The 23905-nt window shown below is 49.4% G+C and overlaps 2 protein-coding genes across 2 annotated transcripts in view; one reads left to right on the forward strand and one right to left on the reverse strand.

Annotated features, from left to right (window-relative positions):
• LOC144468312 (uncharacterized) overlaps window positions 1-9508 on the forward strand; it is a 54050-nt gene extending 44542 nt beyond the window's left edge. Inside the window, exon 6 of the mRNA XM_078177709.1 lies at window positions 7673-9508. Coding sequence (XP_078033835.1) covers window positions 7673-8213 — 541 coding nt within the window. The 3' untranslated portion in view covers window positions 8214-9508. The remainder of the gene's footprint in view (window positions 1-7672) is intronic.
• Window positions 1-23905, reverse strand: part of LOC144468314 (cdc42 homolog) — a 155290-nt gene that overhangs the window by 40559 nt on the left and 90826 nt on the right. The gene's annotated exons all lie outside the window — the stretch shown is intronic.

The following is a 23905-nucleotide window of genomic DNA, read 5'->3' on the forward strand; positions in this document are numbered from 1 at the left end:
ACGGTCCCCTTTGCTCCCTTTCTCTCTCTCTCTCTCTGTTTCCCTCGGCCGTTTCGGGCCCTTTCGCCCGACCATCATCGGGTCCGCGTTCTCATACGTGCCCGCAAAAAGCCCCGAAATCGTTGTTATAAAGATATTACGGTAACTGCGAAAATTTAAGAACCGTTTATAAAAACGCGGCCGCCTTTCTCTCTCCCTCTCTCTCTCTCTCTTTCTCATCCCTCTTCTTCTTCTTCTCATCTTCTACCCATCTTCCACCCTTCTCCCCCCCTCGTCGACGACTCACCTTCTAGTCCCGTCCGAGAACTCGCCCTCCCTCCGCGGGCTCCAAATTTACGGTCAGCTGCCGCGAGAAACTCGAAATTGCCTCGACGAGAGAAGTCGGCTGTGCACGGGCGTGTGCTCCCGAGGAATGGATCGCGGCGAGAAAAAGAGCGAGAAAAAGAAAGAAGAAAGAGAGAGAGAGAGAGAGAGAGAGAGGTCTGCGTACCGATCCTCTCTTCAGAGATACGCGTACAACGATTCCAGAGAGGATCGCGTGGTCCAGCGGGACGGAAACGCACGCGCGGAAACAGAGAGAGCCTCGCGGCCGCGGCTCGAAACTGCTCGCAGGGATCCCGCATTCTCGGCTGTCGGGAGACAAAACGTTCGAAATGGTTGAAAATACAACTCGTTGAGAGAGAAAGGAAAAAAGTGAGACGAGGAGAGAAAGAGAGAAATGATGAGAGAAAGAGAGACGGATGGTGAAAGACATGCCGATGCGCAAAGGCGACGGGGAAAGGGAGCGATTTCACGTTGTTCCCTCCGCTCCGGAGCCAGCGGAGACCGGAGACCGGAGACCGGAGGGCAAGGAGGGCAGGGCATTCATCTATATTAGCTTCGAGAGCGGACGGCCTGTCATTACCGTTGCCGCTCCGGCCGTCTTCTTCCTCGTTTCCCCCTCGCTGGCCCACCGTCCTCTCCTCCTTGCTCCCTCTCCCTCTCCCTCTCTCTCTCTCGATCTCTTTTTCTCTTTCGATCTCTCTCTCTCTCTCCTTCGATTTCTCTTGGTCCATCACGGGCATCGTGCTCGGCCGATCCGTTTCTCGGTTTCGCGGACATCGGCACCGAAAGTCGGCCCGATCTTCGGGCCATTAGCCGCGACGGATCGACGGAGGACAGCGCCGAATGGACGAAACCTTCGTCGCCGAGGCATCGGGAACGGTGCCGGGGGAGGCTAATAACCGGCGGCGCGGCTCGCGTTTAACCCTTTCGGTGCGAGCACTCTGCCCGCCGCGACGCTCTCGCCGTGCGAGGCGATGCGCCGAAAATTCGCGCACGGTCAGTCCAACGCGATCGGTTGGCGGAATGGCTAAGGCGTACACAGTCAGTCCTTTACATAAAGATTGTCCTAAGCGTTGAATAAGAACAAAAACAGTGTTTTTAAAGAAAAAATGTCGTCGCACGGATATATCCGGCGCTCGTACCGAAAGGGTTAAAACGCGAAAACAAAGCTCGAGCCGCGCGCGTGTATGGCTCCTCCGACTTTCCGACTTGGCAAGGGTTTATCGTCGGCTAGAGTCCAAGCTCCGTTTAGGTGTTCATCTTAGGGGGTGAGAGAGCTGGGGAGATACGCCGGACGCGCACTGGTGCGTCGACGCCGGCTATCCCGACGCGTCAGGGTCATTACCGGATCATTACCTTCCATACCTACCGTGCGACGACGATGATGGCTCGCGAGAAGTCCGCTCGAGTCGACATCGAAAGATCGTCAGCTCGGCTTCGAAGAGAGGCCACTCACACCGGCTCGCTACTCGCCGTACGCGTCGGCTTTGCACCGCTTGCAACTCGCTTGCACACGTGCACGCGGCCCGAAACGATCCGGTCCTGAGGTGTGCGAGAGGCCGCATACACAGAGAGGGAGAGAGGGAGAGAGAGAGGCGGCTCTCTCGATCGCGCGTCGGCCTGCTAGGCGGCAGCCGGGTAAATTACAGGCTCGACCGTATTTTGTGTTGTTTTGTTGTTTTTCAACGCGCCGAAAGGAAATGAGCGAGCAAACGCGTCACGCCACCCCGAACCTGCTAATTTCTATTCATATTTTATGGCTATTAATTTCTTCACTGTTATACTCGCTCTTTCTCCTTCCTCCCCTTTATCTCCCCTTTCGGCCGTTCTTCGTTCGCCTCGCTCCCTTTGCCGGCCCTTCCTTCCTTCCTTTCTACCTTCCTCTCTTCTTTCGTTTCATTCTTTCCTCCTTTCTTCTTTCCTAGCTTCTTCCCCTTCTTTCATTTCATCCTTTCTTCCTTTCTTCCTTCGATCTTTCTTCCCTTTCTTCATTCTTTCTTCCCTTTCTCCATTCTTTCTTTGTTTTTTTTATTCTGTCTTTCCTTTTTTTATTCTTTCTATTCTTTTTTTATTCTTTCTTTCCCTTCTTCATTCTCTCTTTCCTTTCTTCCTTACGTTCTTCTTTCCTTCCTTCCTTCCACCCTTTCTTTATTTCTTCTTTATTTCAATCTTTTCACCTTTTTCCACCTTTCTTTATTTCAATATTTTTATTTTATCGTGCTTCGTGTCGTCGTTTTCTTCTCATCGTCTTCGTTCTCGTTTCGCCGTTTTCTTCTCATCGTCTCCGTTTCATCGTATCATCATCATTGTCTTCGCTTTATCGTTTTGTCTTCATCGTCTTCGTTTCATGGTTTTCTTCTCATCGTCTTCGCTTTATCATTTTGTCTTCATCGCCTTGGTCTCATCGTTTTGTCTTCATCGTCTTCGCTTTATCGTTTTGTCTTCATCGTCTTCGTTTCATGGTTTTCTTCTCATCGTCTTCGTTTCATGGTTTTCTTCTCATCGTTTTGTCTTCATCGTCTTCGTCTCATCATGATCGTTCTCGTTTCACCAATTTCTTCTCATCGTCATCGTTTCATCGTCTCCCTCTCATCGTTCTCAGACGAAGAACTATTAGACAATAGTTCTCGAAGCACGGATCGCAGAAACGTTTCTAGGTCTACGGACAGTCTCGTCGATTTCGCGCACGCTACGCGGGGTTTAGGGAACCGGGCGCGCTGCGGATCCACCGAAGCCGCGTCGCTCGATGAACTACCTTCGGCCATCGGTGGGGTGTAACCTATTATTATCTACCACTTACCTAATGCCCTGTGTCAGCCTCGGGGGAGGCGGAGAATAACAGGCTCCCCCGTTCGATGGAATCCCCTCCGCGCTAATATCGCTCTAGCTACGTCCAACCGCAGACCCGTTTTACGTGAAATCGAAAGCGGAATTCTCCTCTCCCTCTCTTTTCTTCCCTGTCCTCTCCATTCCTTTCTATTTCGTCAAAATTATTTTCGAAATGATATAACAATTTTCAATGACGCCATTCGCAAAGCGTATTGACCCTTCAGTTAGGAGTATTAATTCAGCGCAACGACACGGCATTCCTTCGTCCCTATTTACATGCACCAGCGTGGCGCAAAACGCGACCGCGAAACAAACATCCAACGCGACCCGCGGTTTCCCTAACGGTGAATCACCGTTTCCGGTTTTTCTAACGAGATCAATCATTTTCTTCTCTGACCGTTGGAGCGCCGGCGAAAGAAGAAGCAGTGGCCGAGCGACGACGGAAACGGTCGCCGCCGCGATTCTATTACTCGGAGCGGAACGCGCGCGCTCGCGTCGCTAATCGCGAGAAAGCTCGCGTGAGAAGCGCATGCAAGAACCGCGAGCTCCGTTTCCGAGGTCCTTCGGCCGGTCGCGACTTTGAATTCATAAGTCGTGTGTCGAGCTGCATCGAGTCGTTTATGGTCGGTGGTGCGCCAAGACGGAACGCGGGGCCACGCGAACGCATTGTTGCTCCGCTGCGTCTCGGCGATTCCGCACGGCCGGCCGCATCGCTCGGGAAAATTGGCCGGACACGCGAGCTTTTGTCCCCGCGCGATCGACCCTTAGTAAGATAAGCGAGTGGCGCATTTTCTAAAAGATATGGTCGCGGTTTATAATCTATAATATAATATCTAATATCTATAATATAAATTTAAGTCGACTTGGACAAGACATAAAAGATTAAACACATGTAATATATATTTACAATTTTGAGAATTGCATCTCGACCGAATTTTTTAACGGAGGCGCGCTTTTCGCTGCATTTCGCGATGCCTCAAGACCTAACCTAAACGGCTAACAACAATAAACTATAAGGCCCTGGAGGAGACGTCGCGCCACGGACGCGCGCCTTCGCCCGTAATTACAACTTATCGAGCGTAACCGCGGCGTTACGAGAGAGGAAACGCCGCGCACCGGCTCTCCGGGTTCTCGTCGGATCGACGAGAAATATTTATCGGTTGTTGCAACGATTACGGAATTGGCCGACGCGCCGCGAATAGTAATAGCCGGGCAGCCGCGGGCGCTGCAATTAGGGCTTTTATTGTCTGTACATAAGGAAGCTTTATTAAAACATTAAGGATATAATTCAAGGTCGGCAGGCCGCGTCGTGAATCGCCCGTCCGGCCGGCCGGCCGGCAAAGGGTTAGCGTGTGTGCAGAGACTGGACCGGAGCCGGTGTGCTTCGTCATTTCCGTTTCGCGTACACGAAGTGAAATTCGCATCGTTTCATCTCGTTTCGATCTTGGAGAGATTCTTCGCTCGACGAAGTTGTTGTTACGCTTCCAAAGTTCGCTGCAGCGACGCACGAGGTTCAAATACAGCCATCTGAAACGCGAGAGAAAATATTAATTATGAAATTAAAGCTATTGCAATTGCCGCAATGATAATTTAATATTAATTTAATGTGTAATTCTATAGCAAGTTAGCGCTGATTTAATATTAATTTCATAGTAATATCTACAGTAAATTAACACCGAGATAAGACTAAGTTAACGTTAATTTAATTTTGGTTAGCTTTATTCAATTCCATTTAATTTTCTTTGATTTTATTTCATTTTATTTCACTTTCCTTCAGTTTAATTCATTCTATTTGATTTGATTTAATTTTATTTCATTTGACCTCACTTTATTTCAATTTATTTCATTCTATTTGATTTTAGTTGATTTTATTTCACTTTATTTCATTCTATTTAATTTTATTTCATTTCAATAGATTTTATTCAATTTGATTTACTTGCATGTACAGCTAAATTCTACTATTTTTAATTTATTGTTGCATCGACTGCGCAAATGCTTAGCGAGCGTGGTCGCGTCTTCGATGCCCCTCCGTGGACAAACAGCCTAAAATCGGCGTCTCCGATGAGTGCGCGCCGCGCCGCATGGTAATCGACGCCTGTGCGCGTCGACTAATAGAGTTCGGGGGTTTGACAGCGATATTTTAGAAGAACGAGAAGAGAAATGGCCGTGGACGCGGCGCGACGGTGTGTGGTCCGGCACGTTCGAGGGAACGAACGGGGCGATTAGCCCGGGGCCCTCTCTCTCTCTCTCTCTCTCTCCCCTCCCCTAATCCCTCGACTCTTTCAGCCGGGGCTCGTTTCTGAGGAGAACCCTCCGCGCGCCGTCGGGATCTTCCTCCCTTCCTTCCTTCCTTCCTTTCTTCCGCCTTCCCTTCTGCCCTGCCGGAGTTACCCCAAAAGAGACTCGAACGCCACGGAACAGAAGCCGCGTAATTGATATTCGGTCGGTCCCTTTCTGGGTCCCCGCGCAGGGAAGAACTGTTCCAGACGAGAGTCGCCTTCGAGTTCTCCGGGCCCTCGGTGTCGCGTTACCATCCAGACCCCCGGTCCTCGTCTAGGTTTGTTAGCGCACATAGAAACGTGGCTTCTCGTGTTCAGTGTTACTCTAGCTTGCTTTGTTTCTTGTCCCTCGAGCTTTAGGCGGAATTTTTGGACTCCCACTTTTTGACCTTTGAACTCGTCAGGATCGACGGTCGATGTTCGTCTGTTGCGAGAGGTTGAATAAGATGGCAAGCTTGATTGTGGATTGTAACTTACAGGGAATTACTATTGTAATTTATGACGAACTCGCAGTCTCGTTTTCAATCTTTCATGGAGTACTTTTCATCCGTGGCTCTCTGTCTCTCTCTATGAACACTTTATTTCTTAATATTTAGTGCACAGATGATAGTCTTCTATCTCCTAGATAGTCTACACGTCCAGACAGAGGGGAACAGTGAAGTCTGAAAAATATCCAATTTTAGAAACACATAATATTTCCAGAATTAACGATTAGATAAAAATCTATTTATCAATATCTTCAACTAACCTCGTTGTCGCTGGAAATCACCAACGATCAAACTTTCCATAAACAACGTACCGACTGACCTAGTCGTCGCCAAGATCCCGAATCGACGACGTGAAAACCGCGTCGAAAGAACAAGCATGGTCGATTTCCACGGTAGAGAGACAGGGTGACAAGTGACCGGCAACAGGCACCGTAGGTCTCGAGTTCGCGGGGAGCCTGAAGTAGCTCGTTGATCGGCGAACAAAGCGAAAGAGAATCTCCGTAGTAGTCTCTCGGGGGAGCTTTCGAGGAACCGGATGATCGATAGGCGGTATCATCGTTGGCCGGTCCGTGGTGAAATTATCCGGGGAGCGCCGCCGCGGTGTCAGGTTTTCTTTCGACCACTTGACTCGGCTGCTCAGGGACTACCGAACTGCGTCCTCGCATCGAGATCGCTTTCTCGGAGGAGCGACGCGGGTGGGATCGGGCCGGGCTCGGGCCCCGTAGCCCGCCGCGACAGACGAGCAGAAACCGAGGAGCTCCTATTTCGAGGAGTCTCTCGGCGCGTCCTCGCGCACGCACGCACACACACGCGAGCAATTGGACACACACGCGAGCCAATTGGACATACACACCGCACACGCGAGCAATCGGACACGCACGCACACGCTAGCAGAACAAACGCAAATGTGGGCCCAGTCTCCGTGACTGGGAGATCGTCCTCGCCCCGTCACCGACTTATTCCTCTGCCTCCTCCCTCCACTTCCTCCCTCGTCCTCCTCCTCGTCTGTTCGACAATGAAGTCTTAATAATCGAGATGGTCCGCGCCGATAATCGCACAGTGTTTACGCACCACTCCCGCGCGTAATCACGAAAGTAGGAAATGACGGTGCAACGTGTCCGCGCCGCATCGCGGTGATACCGCCGGCCATTAATTATCGCCGGTATCACGCGAACGGCGCGCCTCTCCGCGCCGCGTTCACCGGCGACCAGCCAATAATTCGCTCGTTAGCATCGCTCCTGCCAATAGCGGCCGACTGCTGGCCTCTCCGACGCATAATCCTTTCTAATTAACCCTAATTAAGCAGCTCTCGGTAGAGCGCGCGCGCGCCGGGTCAGCCGACAGGACCGGACGTACCCGGAGTCGTCCGCGAGGAAACGCTTTTTCTTCTGTCTTCAAAAAAAGGCTTTTTAAACAAGAACTTTTTATTCGTAAAGTGACTCTTTAAAAGGACTGCGTTAACCTGTTAGCTGCGTGCGACATGTATACACGTCACAAGGAAATGACAATTTTAGATCTTATAATAAATATACTTCTCCTACGACTTATGTGAAAATGCTTATAGTAACATATTCATAAATTTCGCACGCTTTAGGATGATTCTACACCAATTACCAAGAAAACTACTCTCAGTATAATTGATAAAATGCATAACAAGATTTATCTTCTAAATATATCGACGCAGCTAACTGATTAATTAGACATATTTTCGGGATCCTAGCTAATCGTTTGGACTCTGTTTGGTCATTCCAGGGACCCTATGGAGCTGATGGAGCAGCAGCTGGTGAGGTGCGGCGTGGCCCCGGTGCGGCTGTACGAGCACCTCGCGATGTCGTCGCCGGCGGCGGCCGCTGCCGCGGCTGCTGCGGCCGCAGCGGCGGCAGCCCTTGGCGCGCAACAACAGCAGCATCATCCGCATCATCAGCAGCACCACCATCAGCAGTCGGCGTCGCAGCAACATCAACAGCAGCAGTCGCAGCACGAGAGCCCGGCGCACGCTCTGCCGCCGTGGATGACGCCGTCGACGGCTCTGCTATACGGGACCGTGGGACAGACGCACCCCGGGACCAGGCCGGCGACGGGCGCCTCCTCGCCGTACCCCGCCGTCGCGGCCACCGCGCCCTTTCCCTACCCGGCGGCCCTTCCCTGGCCCTGGCAGCCGCCGCCCGTCGCGATGATCTCGCGGAGATCCTCGCCGCCGACCGCAGCGGCTCCCACCCTCAGGTACACGCCGTATCCGCCACCGGCGAGCACGCCTCCGCCGATGAGGACTCGTCCGACCACCCCCAATTAGCGCACCCTCTCGATTCGCCGCTGATAACGCGGCCGTACCTCGTCCCGTCGTCTGTCGCCTGTCCCGTAACCGCGCGCGGTAGTCTGGCAACCGGTAAACCCTGGCCGAAAGTCGACTCTTTCTACTCGCAAATCTACACTGTTAAATCCGAGACGGTTTTGCAGGAGCTCGCACGCGTAGTTGATGTGTTTTAACAATGTTTTAACTACTAATGACTTGCTTCGCATTTCTTTTAGAATTTTTGGTAATACAGAAAAACATTAACAAATATTTTAATCGTTACACGATGAACCAAAAATGTTTAAAAACTAAGTACCGGTCATTTGGTGTTATTTAAGTGGAGTTTGGAAAAGTCGACGCGTTCCAAAAAATATCTACGTGTTCCAAAAAATATCTACGTGTTCCATAAAGTGTTCCAACGCTTTCTGCCAGGGGGTTGCCTATCCTAAAACCTTGCGACGCCGCTGAAATGATTTCTAACGCGGTAGCCACGATTTCCAGACTACTGTGACGCGCGGAGGACGCGGCCCAGCCAAAGAATTCCGCGAGAGCGTCGATTTGGAGATGCCCAGGCATCGAATCCGTGGCTCCGACCTCGGCCACCTAATTTAATTCCTCGGCGAGCATCTCGTCGCCGCGCGCTCGACGCTCTCCGTCGAACTTTACTCGTAAGTTTAGTCGTAGGGTGGAGGTGCGTGGGTATCCGAGACGTCGGGTTGAAATCGGGCCGGGTGTTCTCTTAGGGTCCGATTCGGGCCTCGAAAGGGTACCTGGAAAATTAATGATGTTAATAGAAAATAAGACGAGTTAATAAATAGAGTCTCGAATTATAATATCTAAATTATAATATCTTATATCATTATTTTAATATCGAAAATATATCGTCTTAGAGACTTTCATTTTAGAGGGTGAGACGTTCCGACTTCTTATCGCCATTAAAAAATGTTCTGCTCTCGATTCAACTTCGAATACCCAAAAGCTTTAAATCTCGATCAAACCCGTCTCGATATTCCGGCACCCGAAATCTCGGCTACCCGCGCACCCCTGTCGTAGGGAAATGGCCCGTACTTGTTCGCTCTCTGTGTCCCGCGTAATGTAACCGTAGACGTGTTTCTGTCCCGAGTCTCTGATCAAAGAGGGAGAGAGAGTCACACCTCCGACCTCTGTCGAACTCGAGGGTTCATGTACATAATCGAAATGTTTGCGCGAATTAGATGGAATCGACGTTGTACCGCGAACGGCCTCTCGTGGTCAATTTGTATTATAAAAGAGAGTGTGAGCGAATGAGAGCGAGAGAGAGAGAGAGTGAAAGTGATGAAAAAAGAGAAAGTAAATGAAAGAAGTGAGAAAATAAATGAGAGAATGATAAAAGAAATGAGAGAGTGAGAAAAGAAATAAGTGAGCGAACGAATGAGAGTGACAGAGAGGGGTGAGTCTAGCTGTAACATATACCACGATAGTATTAACGCGCCCTCGAGACGCCGGAATTTGTACATAAAATCTTTTATGGTAGCGTATAGTGTCAACGCCGTGTTCTCGATGTAGCACGGATGAAAATAAATGAATTTTCATTAACGTCTCTCGTTGCTCCGATCACATTCTCCCACCGAGTAGTCCCGGCGATGTTCCCAGGAAGACGGGCGCACGCGCGCGCGCGCCGAGAGGAAGAGTCCCGGACGTGAACGCGCGATGCCCCGGCGACGACGAGCAGAGCGAACCTCTCGGCACCGGTTTCAAAGACGAAGGAGAACGAAGAGGCCGCCGAGAGACGTGGACGCGCGGTCCGCGCGCTCCCTCGTGTTTCCCGAGGCGACTGGACTTGCCTCCGCATCTCATCGAGTGGCTCGTCACGCCAGGCCCAGGCTTCATCGCACCTTCAACTGCCGTGTAATTCTGTTATACCTATCTGAAATTAAATAAATTCATTTCACGGCCTGTCAACGAGCAATTATTTTTCGATGCAGCCAGTTTGAGGCCGGTTCGTTCCACCGGGGGCCCCGGGACTCGCGACCCCTCGCGCCGCCGGAGATCTCTGCCCGGAAGCACGGGGTTCACGCGGGCACACGGTATGGCACGGTGCTGCTCCGCGGAGACCCACCTTTTCTCTGTTATCCACCTGGAAAAATACAGAGAGAAAGCGCGTCAGATATACAGATAAATATAAATAAATATATATAGATAGATAGAAAGAGAGTAAGACAGTAAAAAAGGGAAAAACAGAGAGAGAGACGCGTTATCGAGATCGCAGCGCGGGCATCGTCCCGTGGGAAAGTAAGTTTTCGTCTCGGTTATAATCGAACGAGTACACGATAATTCGTCGGTATCTCGGGATCGTTGGTGGACACGAAGTGTATCGTGTATCCGGCCGCGTCGGAATCACCGCGTCCAACCAGGAAGATAAGAAGCAAAAGAAGAGGAGGCCGGCGAGCAGGAGAAACGTTCAGAGAGAGAGAGAGAGAGAGAGAGGTACGATGGAGAACGGCGCGGCGGTCGGAAGAGAAGGAGGAAGGTTTCACCGGGGCGCGAAAGCGATCGTGTGTTACGTCGTGATGGGTGGAGCGAGGTGAGAGAAACAGAGAGGCGGCTCCCGAGCTTGTAATTATGTTGATACGAATGATCTGCGGCGAGCCGCAAACCGACGTAGAGAAGCAGAGGAGAGCGAAAACACGAGGAGAGGGACGGTACGGCAGGAGAAGAAGGCGAACGAGCGGTAGGAGGAGGAGGAGAAGCAGGAGGTGGAAGAGGGAGCTAAAGAATGGGAGGAGATGAGGCCTCTAGCGCTGTTCACCGGCTGCTTTCTCTCTCTCTCTCTCTCTATCTTTCTCTCTTTCCTTCCCTCTTCTCTTCTCTCTTTCCTTCTCTCTCTCTCTTACTTTTTCTATCCTCCTCGCTCCCGTCGGCCGTCGCCTCGCTCGCGCGGCTCCGTCCTCGTCCCGCCGAGGGGAAAGAACCCTCGTCCGGCCTCGTCGGTGCTGCTCGTTCGCCGAGCCGCACGGTCCGTCCGGATTCCCTTCGCGTACCGACCATACGCGTTGCTCATCCCCACGCAACGAGTAAACGGGCTTTAGGACCGTGGCGAAACCAGTTTAAGTGGTTAAGCGTAGATGTAATTGATTTCCATTTTACGAGGCTCTCGGGGAAGACGCTCCACCCGCCACTGCCATCACCACCGCGGCCGCCGCAGCCACCCCCACTATCGACGCGGCGCGACGCGCACGGCCGAGCTGACGCCTCTCTTTTCTCTGTATCGTCGCGGTCTTGCACGGCCGATCGCGTTTCGGATGCGTTTTCCTGGACAACTGCGACCTTATATCTGCAAAATCATCATAGAATCACATAGAATCGCTGATCTCATTCGATTCGATTTAAGCTAATTTATTTTAATTTATCTCAGTTGAATTTAATTGAATTTACTTCGATTTACTTTGGTTCGACTTGATTCGATTTTATTTATTTTAGACTGTTTTATCTTGATTTGATTTGATTTGTTTTAGCTTGTTTCATTGTGATTTTATTTAATATATTTTAGCTTGTTTTATTTTGATTTGATTTAATTTGTTTTAGCTTGATTCATTGCGATTTTATTTAATATATTTTAGCTTGTTTTATTTCCATTTTATTCCTTCTCCCTTCGACATTATAATTTAAAAGAAAACAAATTAAAAAGTTCAAAGAAATCAGCAAAAAGTCTCCGCCAACTAAAAATAACTTCTGGTAAATAAAACGCCAAGAAATCAGTTCCAGAAAACTTGTTTCGAGTTTCGCAACATCGCACGCGAATGTCTCTATCGCCAAGTAGAACCCCTCGTCGTGTCATATTCTATACGGCGGCGACGATTAAAAATTGATCAGCCTTCAATAATTTCCATGGCGAAAATGTCTCGCCCAGCAATTTGCCACTTACCGGGACCTATTAAAACATTATAAAATATCGGGGAAAGAATGTTGAAAATGTGGTCGACGTCGCGCAACTGGACTTTTCGATTTCAATTTGCATACTTGAATATTATCGAGCGCTCCGGCACGCTCGAATTTTCTGAAACTATTTAGGTTAGGTCAAATGTCTTCCACTATAATTCGCCGCTTTTCAGAATAGTTGAAAATGTTAATATTAAAATAGCTAGAATTTTAATCAAGCCTTGAATATGATATACCTTTGATAGTGATTCGAATTAAATTTATATTTATTTGAGATTTATACTGATTTGGAGATGATTAAAATGTTAGCATATTTTCTTATTATAGCAAATTTTAAACACGCTTCGCGTGTGAAGCGTGATTATAATTTCTATATCTATTTTACAAAATCTAAATAAATCGCATGATCCCAATTTTACAACGCAACGCAGTCAGCCATTTTACCACCTCGATCATTTATTATTAACTAACAAGAGCAACATTATTATAGCATTCGGACTATTATAATTCCATTCCTGCTTTGTTCCACCATCGGTCGAAACATCGTCCGGAAATACTTGCGCGCGGAGGCTGACGTTCCGCGAACCCGTTCGCAGAAGTTCCATTTATTGATTTCGGTCTGATAAATCTTAATGTCGGACGAGCGTGGCGGCGCGTCGCCGCAGCCGCCGATCGCAGTGGCGGATGAATAATGAATGAGCGACGGGGTGGTTGCGTTTCGGGGCCAGACGAGTCGTGAAGCGGAGGACATCACGGAAACGATTTTAATGAAATCCGGCGACAGATGTCCGTCGGCCGTAATTGTTGCGGATGCCCTGCTCGGATTCCACGCCGATCGTCCGCGCGCCGTCTCGAATCCGTCAGCCGACGCGACCGGGGGAATCGAGCGCCGTTCCCGTCGCGGAGTTACGATCGATACCTTAATTGCAACCGAAAGAGCTGGTCCGAGGGCCCCGGCAAAGGTTAATGCTCCATTAAGAAGCAGTTTGCGAGGCTGGCGCTCGCGGCCGACGGGATCGCCGTCGAAAACGGAGGATTCGGCGGCGATTCTTGCGAGCCTAACGAGGGCGAATATCCAAGCCAGTTTGAACGTTCAAAGGAGTCTAAATATCGCAACGAGCCAAACTTTTAAAGGAGTTAAAACATAAAGACTGATTTAAAAAATCAAGAAAAACTGTAATTCTATATTTTAGATTTAAAAGACGTCTTTATTTGTAAGACAGGACGTTTTTAAGACGTTTTTAGGGTGTTTCAATACGCCAAAGTGCTATTGAAGATTTAACCTTTTGTGAATTATCTCTGCTATTTTTAACAATTTTTTTGAATTGACTATTAAATATATTTTCAACATAACCTTGATTATTAAATATATTTTTCCAGATATTTTTCTGTTTAACCAAACTACGCAATCCTCGAATTCTAATCGAAATGTACGAAAATTATTAAAATTATTCTCCTCACAACTACTACAAAGTTTCCTCGTTCCTTCACACCCACCGCAAAAATACATTTCACTCTCCCTATCGGCCACTCCATTTGCATTCTTTCCGCGACATCGTTAACAAGCTAATTCGTGTCATCCTCGATTTTATCGAACACACGATCTACTTCACGTACACAGTTCTCGCTGTCACTGCTGTCAAAGTCCTTGCTCGGTTCGCTATAAATATTCAGAGGATGCCAGGCACACGCTTCGAGAACTTCCAGAAGCCTTTTTATAGATTAGTTGACTGTAAATCATAGTCGATAAGCTGATCGCTACGTCTATTGGTTTAAAAAAAAGAACGACGAGTAGCGGTTGACAAAGGAGCTAGCTCCTGGAACGAGAACTCGAAGTCACGATGGACAAAGTAGCGCGAGAAGGGTTAGCCGAAATTTGTTGAAATCGCGTCGTTCTTCGTTCCGTCCTTAAGATGCATGGTCCGCGAGGGTCCCTTCGCATAGGAGAGATCCGGGCCGAGAGGGTTCGGCCATCTGGAGCGGGAACGGTAGCCGATGGGGCATCGCGGGCAACAGAGAATTCCGTGTCGACGCGCTGCTAGACGGGAACGGAGCGTCGCCGAATAGCACCCGAGTAACAGCCGGAAGAGGTGGCTGAATGGGGGGAGAGGCGGAGGGATGAAGAGCGGGCCGAGGAAAGACAGAGAAAGGGGAGAAGGAGTCGCGCTGGAGAATATGTAAATTAGGAACTTCGTGTGAATGCGGAGATTTATGGCGGCCCGTACACATTTCTGGCCGCAATAAATATCAGTAAGTAGCGACGCGCGCGGGGACCGTCCGGATCCGATCCCCGACGCCTTCTTCTTCCCAACGAGCAGGCCGGCGCGTACTCGCGCTTGTCCTCGTCGCGGCCGCCCCCGTCGCCGACGCGACTCGTACGCGCCATTAATATCGGACGAACGCGTGAAAAATAGTCGGGCGCGCGATCACCGCGCGGTAGGTCGCATCGTTCAACCTTTTCGCCCTCGACGTCGCCCCCGCGCCGCCTCCCCCTCTCCTCCCCGGCTGCGCGATCGGCCACCGAACCGTTTCGCTCGACATCTGTATCCTACGGGATCATCTTTCTTCGTCGTCATTGTCGGGGCCACGTTTTGCGGAACGCGTCGCGACGAAATGGTACGACGCGCTCGCAAGCGATTGTCCGGAACGCGGTGAAATAGATGCTTCACAGAAGTTATATCGATGATCGTCGGTGACTATCGATGACCGTCGATTACTGACGATCGCTATCGACGCGACTGTCGATGACTAATATGTTTTATAAAACGTATCTGTTCTCTGTTATCGGTAGGCGATTCGTTACGATGATTCTACTCGCAGACGTAATTATTTAAGTATAAAGCTATCGATGGCCGTCGATGTTCGAATTTTTTAATACGCGGAGTTGATAGTTTGAATTTAATTGTTTCTTGTTAGACTTGAAGGTTTGGTGAAGCGTGGTTTATGTAAAATTGTATTGAACATGTGGGAGTATAATTGATACCCAAATTAATTTAATATCGAATATTAAAATGCTAAATGAAATTATTTCTTACTACATTTAAATTCTGAATCCATAAACCACACTTCACGCGAAATAATACTAAATATACAATAACACAATCAACAGAATTAATAACAATTTAAAATCGATCCTAATTCTATCATCGTTAATTTTCAATCTTCATCAAACGCCATGGAAAGCGCCATGGCCGAAATAATGATAGATCCGTCTCTTTTTCTCGTGACGTAACAACCCGCTTTACATAACACCGTCCGTCTTCTGTTATTAGTAGGTGATTGAAATAATAGTCGAACCGAGTCGACGTCATCGTGTCGAAGCACTCGACAAAAGGCTACGTTCCATCCCCCGTGATCGTCGCACGGCTAGGATCATTACGCAAGAATGAACGTTTCGAATTCACCGATGGCGGAATCGTTCGAACGGATCGCATCAGCGCTTCCGTTGCGCGAGGCGCGATTATGGTTGCCGCGCGGGGCCGCCTCTGTTTCTACTAGGCACCGTTGCTTTTAAAGACCTGTCGTTAAACGTTCGCGAAGAGCGCGCATCGGCGGTGGCGGTCGATGCAATTTCTTTTTTTTATACCACGGAGAAAGCCGTTCGCACGGTTGCCCGCGAGAAGGCGTTCTCGATCATCGAACGACTCCGAGACTCGGTTTCGCGCGGACCGCGAACCAATCGTTCCGGAAATGATTCGACATCGAGGCTTTCGCGAAACAAGTATTTTCGTGTAATAATGGTAATGATCATTTCGGTAGGGAGGCGAAAAAATTATAATAATAAATGGAATGCGTATATGTGTGCGCGTGACAAGCGTTACAACAATATATTCTGCTATTCTTCTCGAAGCCGTCCGCGGACGATAACGGGGAAAAATGCGACGGTAAGGACTGGCGTAAATGTCGCGGATCAACGGACTGTCCATCGAACGGCGAACAGTCGATAGAAACGTGGAAACGTTTGATTACGGTGTGGGCGTTTTAGGGATCTCACGACGTTTCGACAAGATTTTATTGGTTCCATATTGCCGCGAACTTTACGATCCCCCGCGCCGAGTTCCGTCTCGCGAGCCTCCAACCGGATGGAACCGGAACGAAACACCTATTTTCCTGGACGTCGTCGGTTAAAATTTATCGCCCTGTATCGTCGCTTCATTAAATATTCTTTTTAGATTTTTTATGCTTTCGGTGCTTGTAACTTCTGCGAGCTGGTTTTATTGCGGATCCTGTACTTATTATTACTGTTATCTTGTACTTATTATTATTATTATTATTATTATTATCCTGTACTTATTATTATTATTCTCTCATTATTATATTTTTCTCACTATTATTTATTTATGTGAAGTCTCTGCTAAAGTTACCTAAAAAAAATAAATCTGTTAAAGTAATCAGTTTTCCTCGAAACAGGCTCGACAATCAACCAGTTAAAAATTTCATAAACGAAGTATAAAATTTCGTCAACACACCTTGATCGGCGATGTGCAACAAAATCCTCGTGGATCCTGATCTCGCCTCGGATTGCCGGCACCTCCGCAATCGCGTTACAAAAGCAGTCGCGTTACGCGATCGATTACAAACTGGTCTCGCGGCACGGTCGTCGTCGTCGTCGCCGTACGATCATCGGCGATCATCGAAGTTGCGTCGTAGCCGCGCGAGCAATAAACTCCCCGTAGTGGAAACGGAAAGAGAGATCGCTCTATCTTGAGAAGTTCGCCGTGGTCTCTACCTCGTTGTAGAGAAGCGATCGTTGCTTCGCGGCTGACCGATGACTCGCCGTGAAAAAAAGTAGAGAAACTGGAAAGAAAGAAAGAATCAAAAGAAGGAACGAGTTGTTTGTTATAAGAAGAAGAAGAAGGAGAAGAAGAAGAAGAAGAGGCGAAAGAGGCAGCAAAAGTCAGAAGTCGCTTGGCAAAAAAAGGAGGAGGGAAGAAGCTGGTTCGGTTGGAAATACGTCGCGCGATCCTCGTCCCGGGGATCTCTCTTCGGAGCAGGGCGAGAACGAGGCGACGCGACGCGGGGCCGAGGGGGCGGTTATTATTTACAGCAGTCCGTAAGGCGTGTCACAATGGCATTGCGGGTTTCCTCTTGAAAGTCCGACAATACCGGCGGGATTTATGGAAGAAACTTTCAACAAAACCGTCAATGGCCCGCCCTCGCCTACGAGATGGTTTACCTAGCATGGGAATGGGCACAAATATTTTCACCATAAATTCTCCTTTTTATCCGCTGCGCCCCTTATTTACAGTCGTTCTGACCTAATCCATCCCCACCAAGGCTACGCCCGGACACGGATACCTTCTCTCTACCTGTTACGACCTACGACCTCCACGATGCTGCCGGTCGCGAGCGGGATTCCTCTCGCGGATCCTCGTTTCTCCATCATGGCCGTGGCCGTCGTTGTAATCACGCTCGTCGTTGCGATCGTTGCAGAGCAGCGGTACTTTCTGGCCAAAAACTGACCTAAACTCGTGCTGAAAATTGAATATTAAATCTTTATAGAACGTTTTGCTGTTTAGATGTATTCTAATTATTATTTTCTTATTTTTAATATTATTCTTTTCGTTTGTAGAACGCTTTGCTATTGAGATATATTCTTCTAATTCTTCTTATTATTTGTATCAATATTAGTATTATTATTCTTACTATTATATATATTCGACACCATTTTAATGTATTATATTTCCTTATGTTATATTGAAGGACCGCTAAAGCAATTTATTCAGTCGGAAGAGAAAATCTAGTTAAATTCTCTTCGTTTAATCAAATTATCATCATGATCGGACGAACATAATTCAATGAAAATGCAATTCGAATTGAATCTTCGATATAATCGATTATAATAAATTGATGGAACCGTACCGATTAAAATGCGTCGAGAACTCGACACCTTTCGCGCTTCTAAATGAAGCAGAAGAATTATCAGAGTAGTCTACTACCATAATATAATAATAATATAGTAATAATAATATAGTAATAATAATATAGTAATAATAATAATAAATAATATATTATTACAATTATGCGTTTTGGACAATTGCAACAAGCGTAGAAAGTGCGACACGATTCGAATCAGAATAAAAAGAAACGCATGCGCTGCGAAGACAATTGAGCGTCGCCAAATATTTTTAAATCGAAAGTCGCACTTTCCTTTTCACTGCCTCCCAGATCGTTGTCACGTTACAATATAACGGCGGAGACAAGATCGTGATAGTCATCGAAAAACCTGCTCGAACAAGACTCGTGATTCACGAGTCAAAGATGTCAACTATGATATCCTGAGCCGATCCGTGATCCCTGCGAGCTTGGATTCTTCTCGCCTGGGCACCGTTCAAGTCTTCTTGGTAGAACCACGTGTCACATCCTAGTGTTTTATTCACGAATATCTGAAAATAAATGACGCGTTACTTGAATTATATTTATTCGTGTAACTTTATGCTATTTTGATTTATGACCGTGTTATTCTTTACGTATCTATTTGTTCTCAATTTTTTCCTAATTTGTTATTAACTTGTCCATAATGTTTCTGTAATTTTCTATACATTACTTTGTAACTAATAACAGTTCACGTACTATTAATTCATTCGACGCTCCTAAATCCAATAGCTATACTTTATTACTACATTATTCCTTAAAAATATTATCAAACCTAGTCGCAGTTATTTTTCAATTAAATACAACTTACTTAAAGTCTTATCTTAAATGACAATCGGAAATTCGGAACACATTCACCCCGATTTCGGGCGTTTTCCTGGCCGCGGTACGCCGACGGGATTACATCCGGAAGGACGCCGGAGATTCCGGCAGCGGATCCCTTCGGGCAATATCGCCGGGAACATCTTCACGGTTCGTCGAGGAAACGGGTTAACGTTTCGCGAAGCCCGACGGATAAGGCGCGCGGGAGGGCGCGTCGGGAAACGAGCCGATAAGAAGCGAAGCCGAAGAACGCGCCTCGTTCGCGGCATCAATTCGTTTTCGGGGCGCGCAACCCGATATCTCGCTTGGACTTTCCAACCGGATGATCACGGCAAAAGCTCCCCGCGACTCGCGCGGAGATGGCGCAAACGCAATTTAGATCGGCCGACGGCGATCGATATCTCTCGCCGACGCTCCGCAAGCGGCGGCCGATTCTTCTCGCGCCGCGGCCTCTTCCTCTGTTCCGCAACGCGGTGGGAACGATATCGGAGATACCCCGTTGTTTCCGGCGGGGTTTCCACACTGAAATGCAACGCTTTTGTTATTTATCGTTTATGAGAACATTTTTTTATTTATTTTAAAATGCGTGGGAAGAAGAAGCTGTTTGGTAAGTGTGAACTGATTTGATATATAAAATGGTGGTTCGTGCAACTTGTGCAAATTTTTCAATGTGAAAGTTGTGTGGTTTAATTTATTGCTTTCTTATTTTTATGGGTGGAGCAGTTGCGGAAACTTTAAGGTCGATTTTCTTTTCTTTAATGGAATAGTATATCTTTTACATAAAATTATGGAAATCTTTGGAATTATTGCATTTGTAAAAAAAATAAATATACTATATAATGTGCTGTTTTAAACCACGCAATTTTTGTATTGAACAATTTGTCGACCATTGTATATTTTGGAAGATACAGGGGGTGTACAAGTACCGTGGCCACCCTGTACATTTATAGTATAATACTACATATTTTACTATAGTACTGTATATTATATTACTGGACATATACAAACATGTAAAAAGAATAATTAAAAGATTATACCCTTATACGAGAAATCGTCGTGAAAGCAGGTTCTATCCATTCGGAAAATCCGCTCGGGAACAATACCGGCGGTATTTATCTCCGCGATAATCCGTCCTGTATCGGTTTCTCCGTGGCGTCGGTTTCGGGCGGAGGCTTGTTGGCCTAATACCGGTATCAAGATCATGCCGGAATATTAAGTCCCCTGTTTCCGGACTGCGAAAGTCAACTATTGTGCGGACGGTCGGGGTTCTCGACAGGCTCGTTCGGTGCCGTCGCCCCGCTGCGCCGAATGTTGACTCTCGGCTGCGGTCAGCGCGACAAAAACCACCCCTCGATTCGACACGCACCCCTGGGCGCCCCGTCGACATCTCGGGTACCCTTCGAAAGAGCACCAGGCTCGTCTCGATCCCGGCCATAGCCTCGGACCGAGTCAATTTTTTCCGGCGAAATCGTGCGTCGCGCGGCCCACCGCGGCGAGCCCTCGATCGTAACGCGGATTTTACGATTCGCGGACAAGGGGGGGGGGAGGGGGGCGGCGTGGACCGCGCGTCGCGATCGCGGCACCGATCCCGGGCTCGTAAAAAAGAGCGTTCCTTTCACGGGGTGTGATCCCGGAGCGGCCGGGGCCCCGGCCGTGACCGTGGATCGTTTGCGTTTCGGGCCCCTGTGAAACGTGACGGTGCCTAAAACCTCGGTGGACGCCGTCCGTCCCTGCGGGGTTGCCGCCGCCGATTTCACTGGGCCGAGGCCAAACACCTTTTCATCGTTCCGGATAAATGTATAGGTCGCCTCTATTCGGTAACGAACCGTTAACTCGACGTAAATGGCCGGGGGACAACCCTGTCACGGGGCGCGTCTCGTTGTTGTCGCGCGGCGAGGAGGATCTCTATTTGAGAGTTTACATCCGAAAAATGGCCTTTTCATGGATAACTTCACGCCGCGTTACCGGCGCGGCCTGGCGACAGTGCCTTTTATTCGCCCTTTTCGGCAAAACCCCTCCGTGACAAGGACAATGTTTGCGTTCCGGACCGGCAGAAGCGTTTCGTTTAGGGCGTGTTTGGCCCGAGAGAGATTCTACCGAGTCACGACCGGAGTTAGCACCTTTAACTGGCTGCACGAGACAACCGAGTACCCCCGTGAGACACCGAGGCGCGGCAAAAATGTCCGGATAACTCTCGTCGGCAGAGTGGGGAGCTTTGTCCGGGGTAAAATTGATCTTCGCCGATTGCCGGGAAGACGAGTCAAGTAATTGTTTCTTTCTCTCTTTGATCGCTTCAGATCTCGTCTTCAAATTCTTCTGATACTTCCATTCCTAGTAATTTTGCCAAGATATTTCAATTATTATATTACTTGTCGTCCTTTTAGAGTAAAACGTATTCGCTATTTTCAATACCCGGCAAGCCTGGTTTCGAAGCAGGAAAAAATGTCACACGTCTCCAACATCTAGCAGCCAAGTCCATCAATTTCCAACGCATAAAAATCCTCGGTGCAGCTCCACGTCGCAGCTCAATTCGCGACGGCTTCTGCGAACCCCGCGCGATTGCTGCGGATGGTAGCGAAGGGGTTGGTGTCGGCGGGGTCGGAGAACTCGGCTTGTCCGCGGCAAGAAAGCCCCTGCACCGGTAGCGGGAATGGTCCACGGTGGTGGCGAAGGTGACGCTTGCCCGCGCTGGCCGCAAGAAGTGTAGTAATGTCTGCCGGCGGCCAGGCGGCTAGGCGGCCGAGCGGCCGACTATTACCGGCGCATGAATATGAATGAGACCGGACGGACCAACGGAGGAGAGAAGAAACCGAAGAAGGAGACGCGAAAGAGAGGCGAGCCGCGCGGCCGGCCAGGAGGCGATGCAGCAGGAGGAGGAGGAGGAGGAGGAGGGCGCGAGCGGCGAGAAGAGGAGCCGCGAGAGGAACCCGGTCCTTCCGAGGGAACGAGGAGCGAGACCGGGAGGCGAGAGCGAGCCGCGAGATGGAGGATGGAAGAGGGAGGAGGACGCCGGAGGACGTGGGACGGGGCGCGGGACGGCCGGCGGGAGGGAGAAAGATGGAGAGGGCAGGAGAACGCGCGAGGACCGGCATTCAATTAGTCTCCTAGTAATTAGCCGGGAAATCTTCAGCTTTGTCGGCGAGATCCTCTTCCGACGGGATTGCCGAGACCTGGCCGCTTCGCCGACCGCTCCGGACGAAGGAGCGGAGGAGCACGGAGGGGCCGAGAGACCTGGCAAGAACGTGCAAGAACGGGTCCGTCGCGTCGCCGCGAAGCGGAGCGAGTATCGCGAGCGGATCGCGCGCACGCCGTGGTCCACGCGAGCGTGAACCGTCCTTCGATATCCGAGGATCTTTCGTCTCCTCCTGGACCACATCTTCGCCCGAATCGTTTCGGAGCGATCGGGGCGATCACGTTTTCGAAAACACGGCGTTCCCAGCAGCTGCTTCTTGCCCGGCCGGCGATCGGATCTACGGCTCGGAAACGATCGTAAACGAGAAGAGCGAGCTTGTCCAGGGGTGGTCTACCCTCGAGCATGGGTGGCCCCCTCGGTTTCGTGTATCGCGACAAACCTAAATAGGTATTTACTCTCGCAGCAGCCCGGCTCGTTGAGTTCTCGTTCTCTCTCGCAGTCGGCCGTCGCGTTACACGGATTCGACGAGGTTCGTTGCACAGGCTCGAGCCGCCGCCGCTGCCGCTGCAGCCAGTAAATCACCGCTAAGGGCTGCTAAATAGCGGCGCGCTCTCTTCTCCTCCTCGCCTCTCCGCCCCTCTCGCATCTCGCAGCTCGCCTCTCGCCTCGTCTCGTCTCGTCTCGTCTCGGCGTCGAGGCGTGTCCGCGGCTGTGTGTGGCCGCCTGCCTTTTCGGATAATTCGATGTCCGGTCCCGCCGAGAGTCCTCTTGTCCCCTCTGCCATACGAGCGTGTTCCACCGGCCCACGGCTGTCCGAAACGTGTCCGCGTCGCGGTCGCCCGCGCTTCCTGTTCGAACCGTGAAACGAGCCTCGGAATCGGCCGAGGACCGTGCGAAATCGCTCCTTCTGCCTCCGGATAGAGTAACCAACGCGGCACCCTCTTTTCGGCTTTTCCTGATCTGGTTTCGGAAACGGCGCACCGTGCTATGTCTACAAAATTAATACAATTATATAATATACTAAATAATATAATGTATAATATACTATTATGATTTAATAGTATATATTATTATATAATACATTTAGTAACTTAGTCAAACTTACATTCAGTAAATCTAGTTTGTAGCATAATCTCTGACGTTTACCCTAGAGGAGTATATACCCTTTTTGACGAGCGTTAATTACATATTCGACGACAATCAAATACGATATTTTCAGAAGCAACTTTTTAATTTTCTGACGCCAATCGTCATACTTTAGCGTCGATCACCGTGTTTCCTTGTTTCTCCTTCGGGATCGCTTTCGTGGGAAAGCCGGCCAGGTTTTTCGAACTCGAATGCTTCTAGCCGACGATCCGAACGGCTCGTTACAGATGCGTGGTAATTTCCAACGATTCGCGACGAAGCGTTTCGGCCCGCTTTTCGAGTTCCCATGGCTTTGGATTACCGCGCGCCGCCTGCCCGTCCAATTCGACCGAGTTTCCCGATTTCTGTGGAACCTGATACCCATGCGAAGGGTCGTCGAATCAAGATATATCGTTCTCGCGATCGACCTAGAAGCGGGCCAGGGGGACCACCAGCCCAAAGCCCACCCTCTCCACGCCCCGAATCAAGTTCTCGGTCTCGGTCGGGCTTGCTCGACCCTCCATCGCTCCGTCTTCCCGTGCGGCCCCGCAACGCGTCGAATTCGACGCCGCAGAGAACGATGGAACGCGGGCGAGGGCCCTGTCGTTTCGCTTCGCTGTAATAAATATCGGCGGATACACTTGCTCGCTCGCCGAGATGGCCGGTGCCGCATCCGTGCGGCACGTGCGTCGCGTCTCCTCCCTTTCCAGATGACGCCGCTTTTATCGACGCTGACTCCTCTATACGGGCAATCACCGATCGCTGATTGTTGAGAATTCTCGAAATCACTCCCAGTCATCCGGGTAATGCACTACTGCGC

This window comes from Augochlora pura, chromosome 4 (genome assembly GCF_028453695.1).
Source record: "Augochlora pura isolate Apur16 chromosome 4, APUR_v2.2.1, whole genome shotgun sequence".
NCBI lineage: Eukaryota > Metazoa > Arthropoda > Insecta > Hymenoptera > Halictidae > Augochlora > Augochlora pura.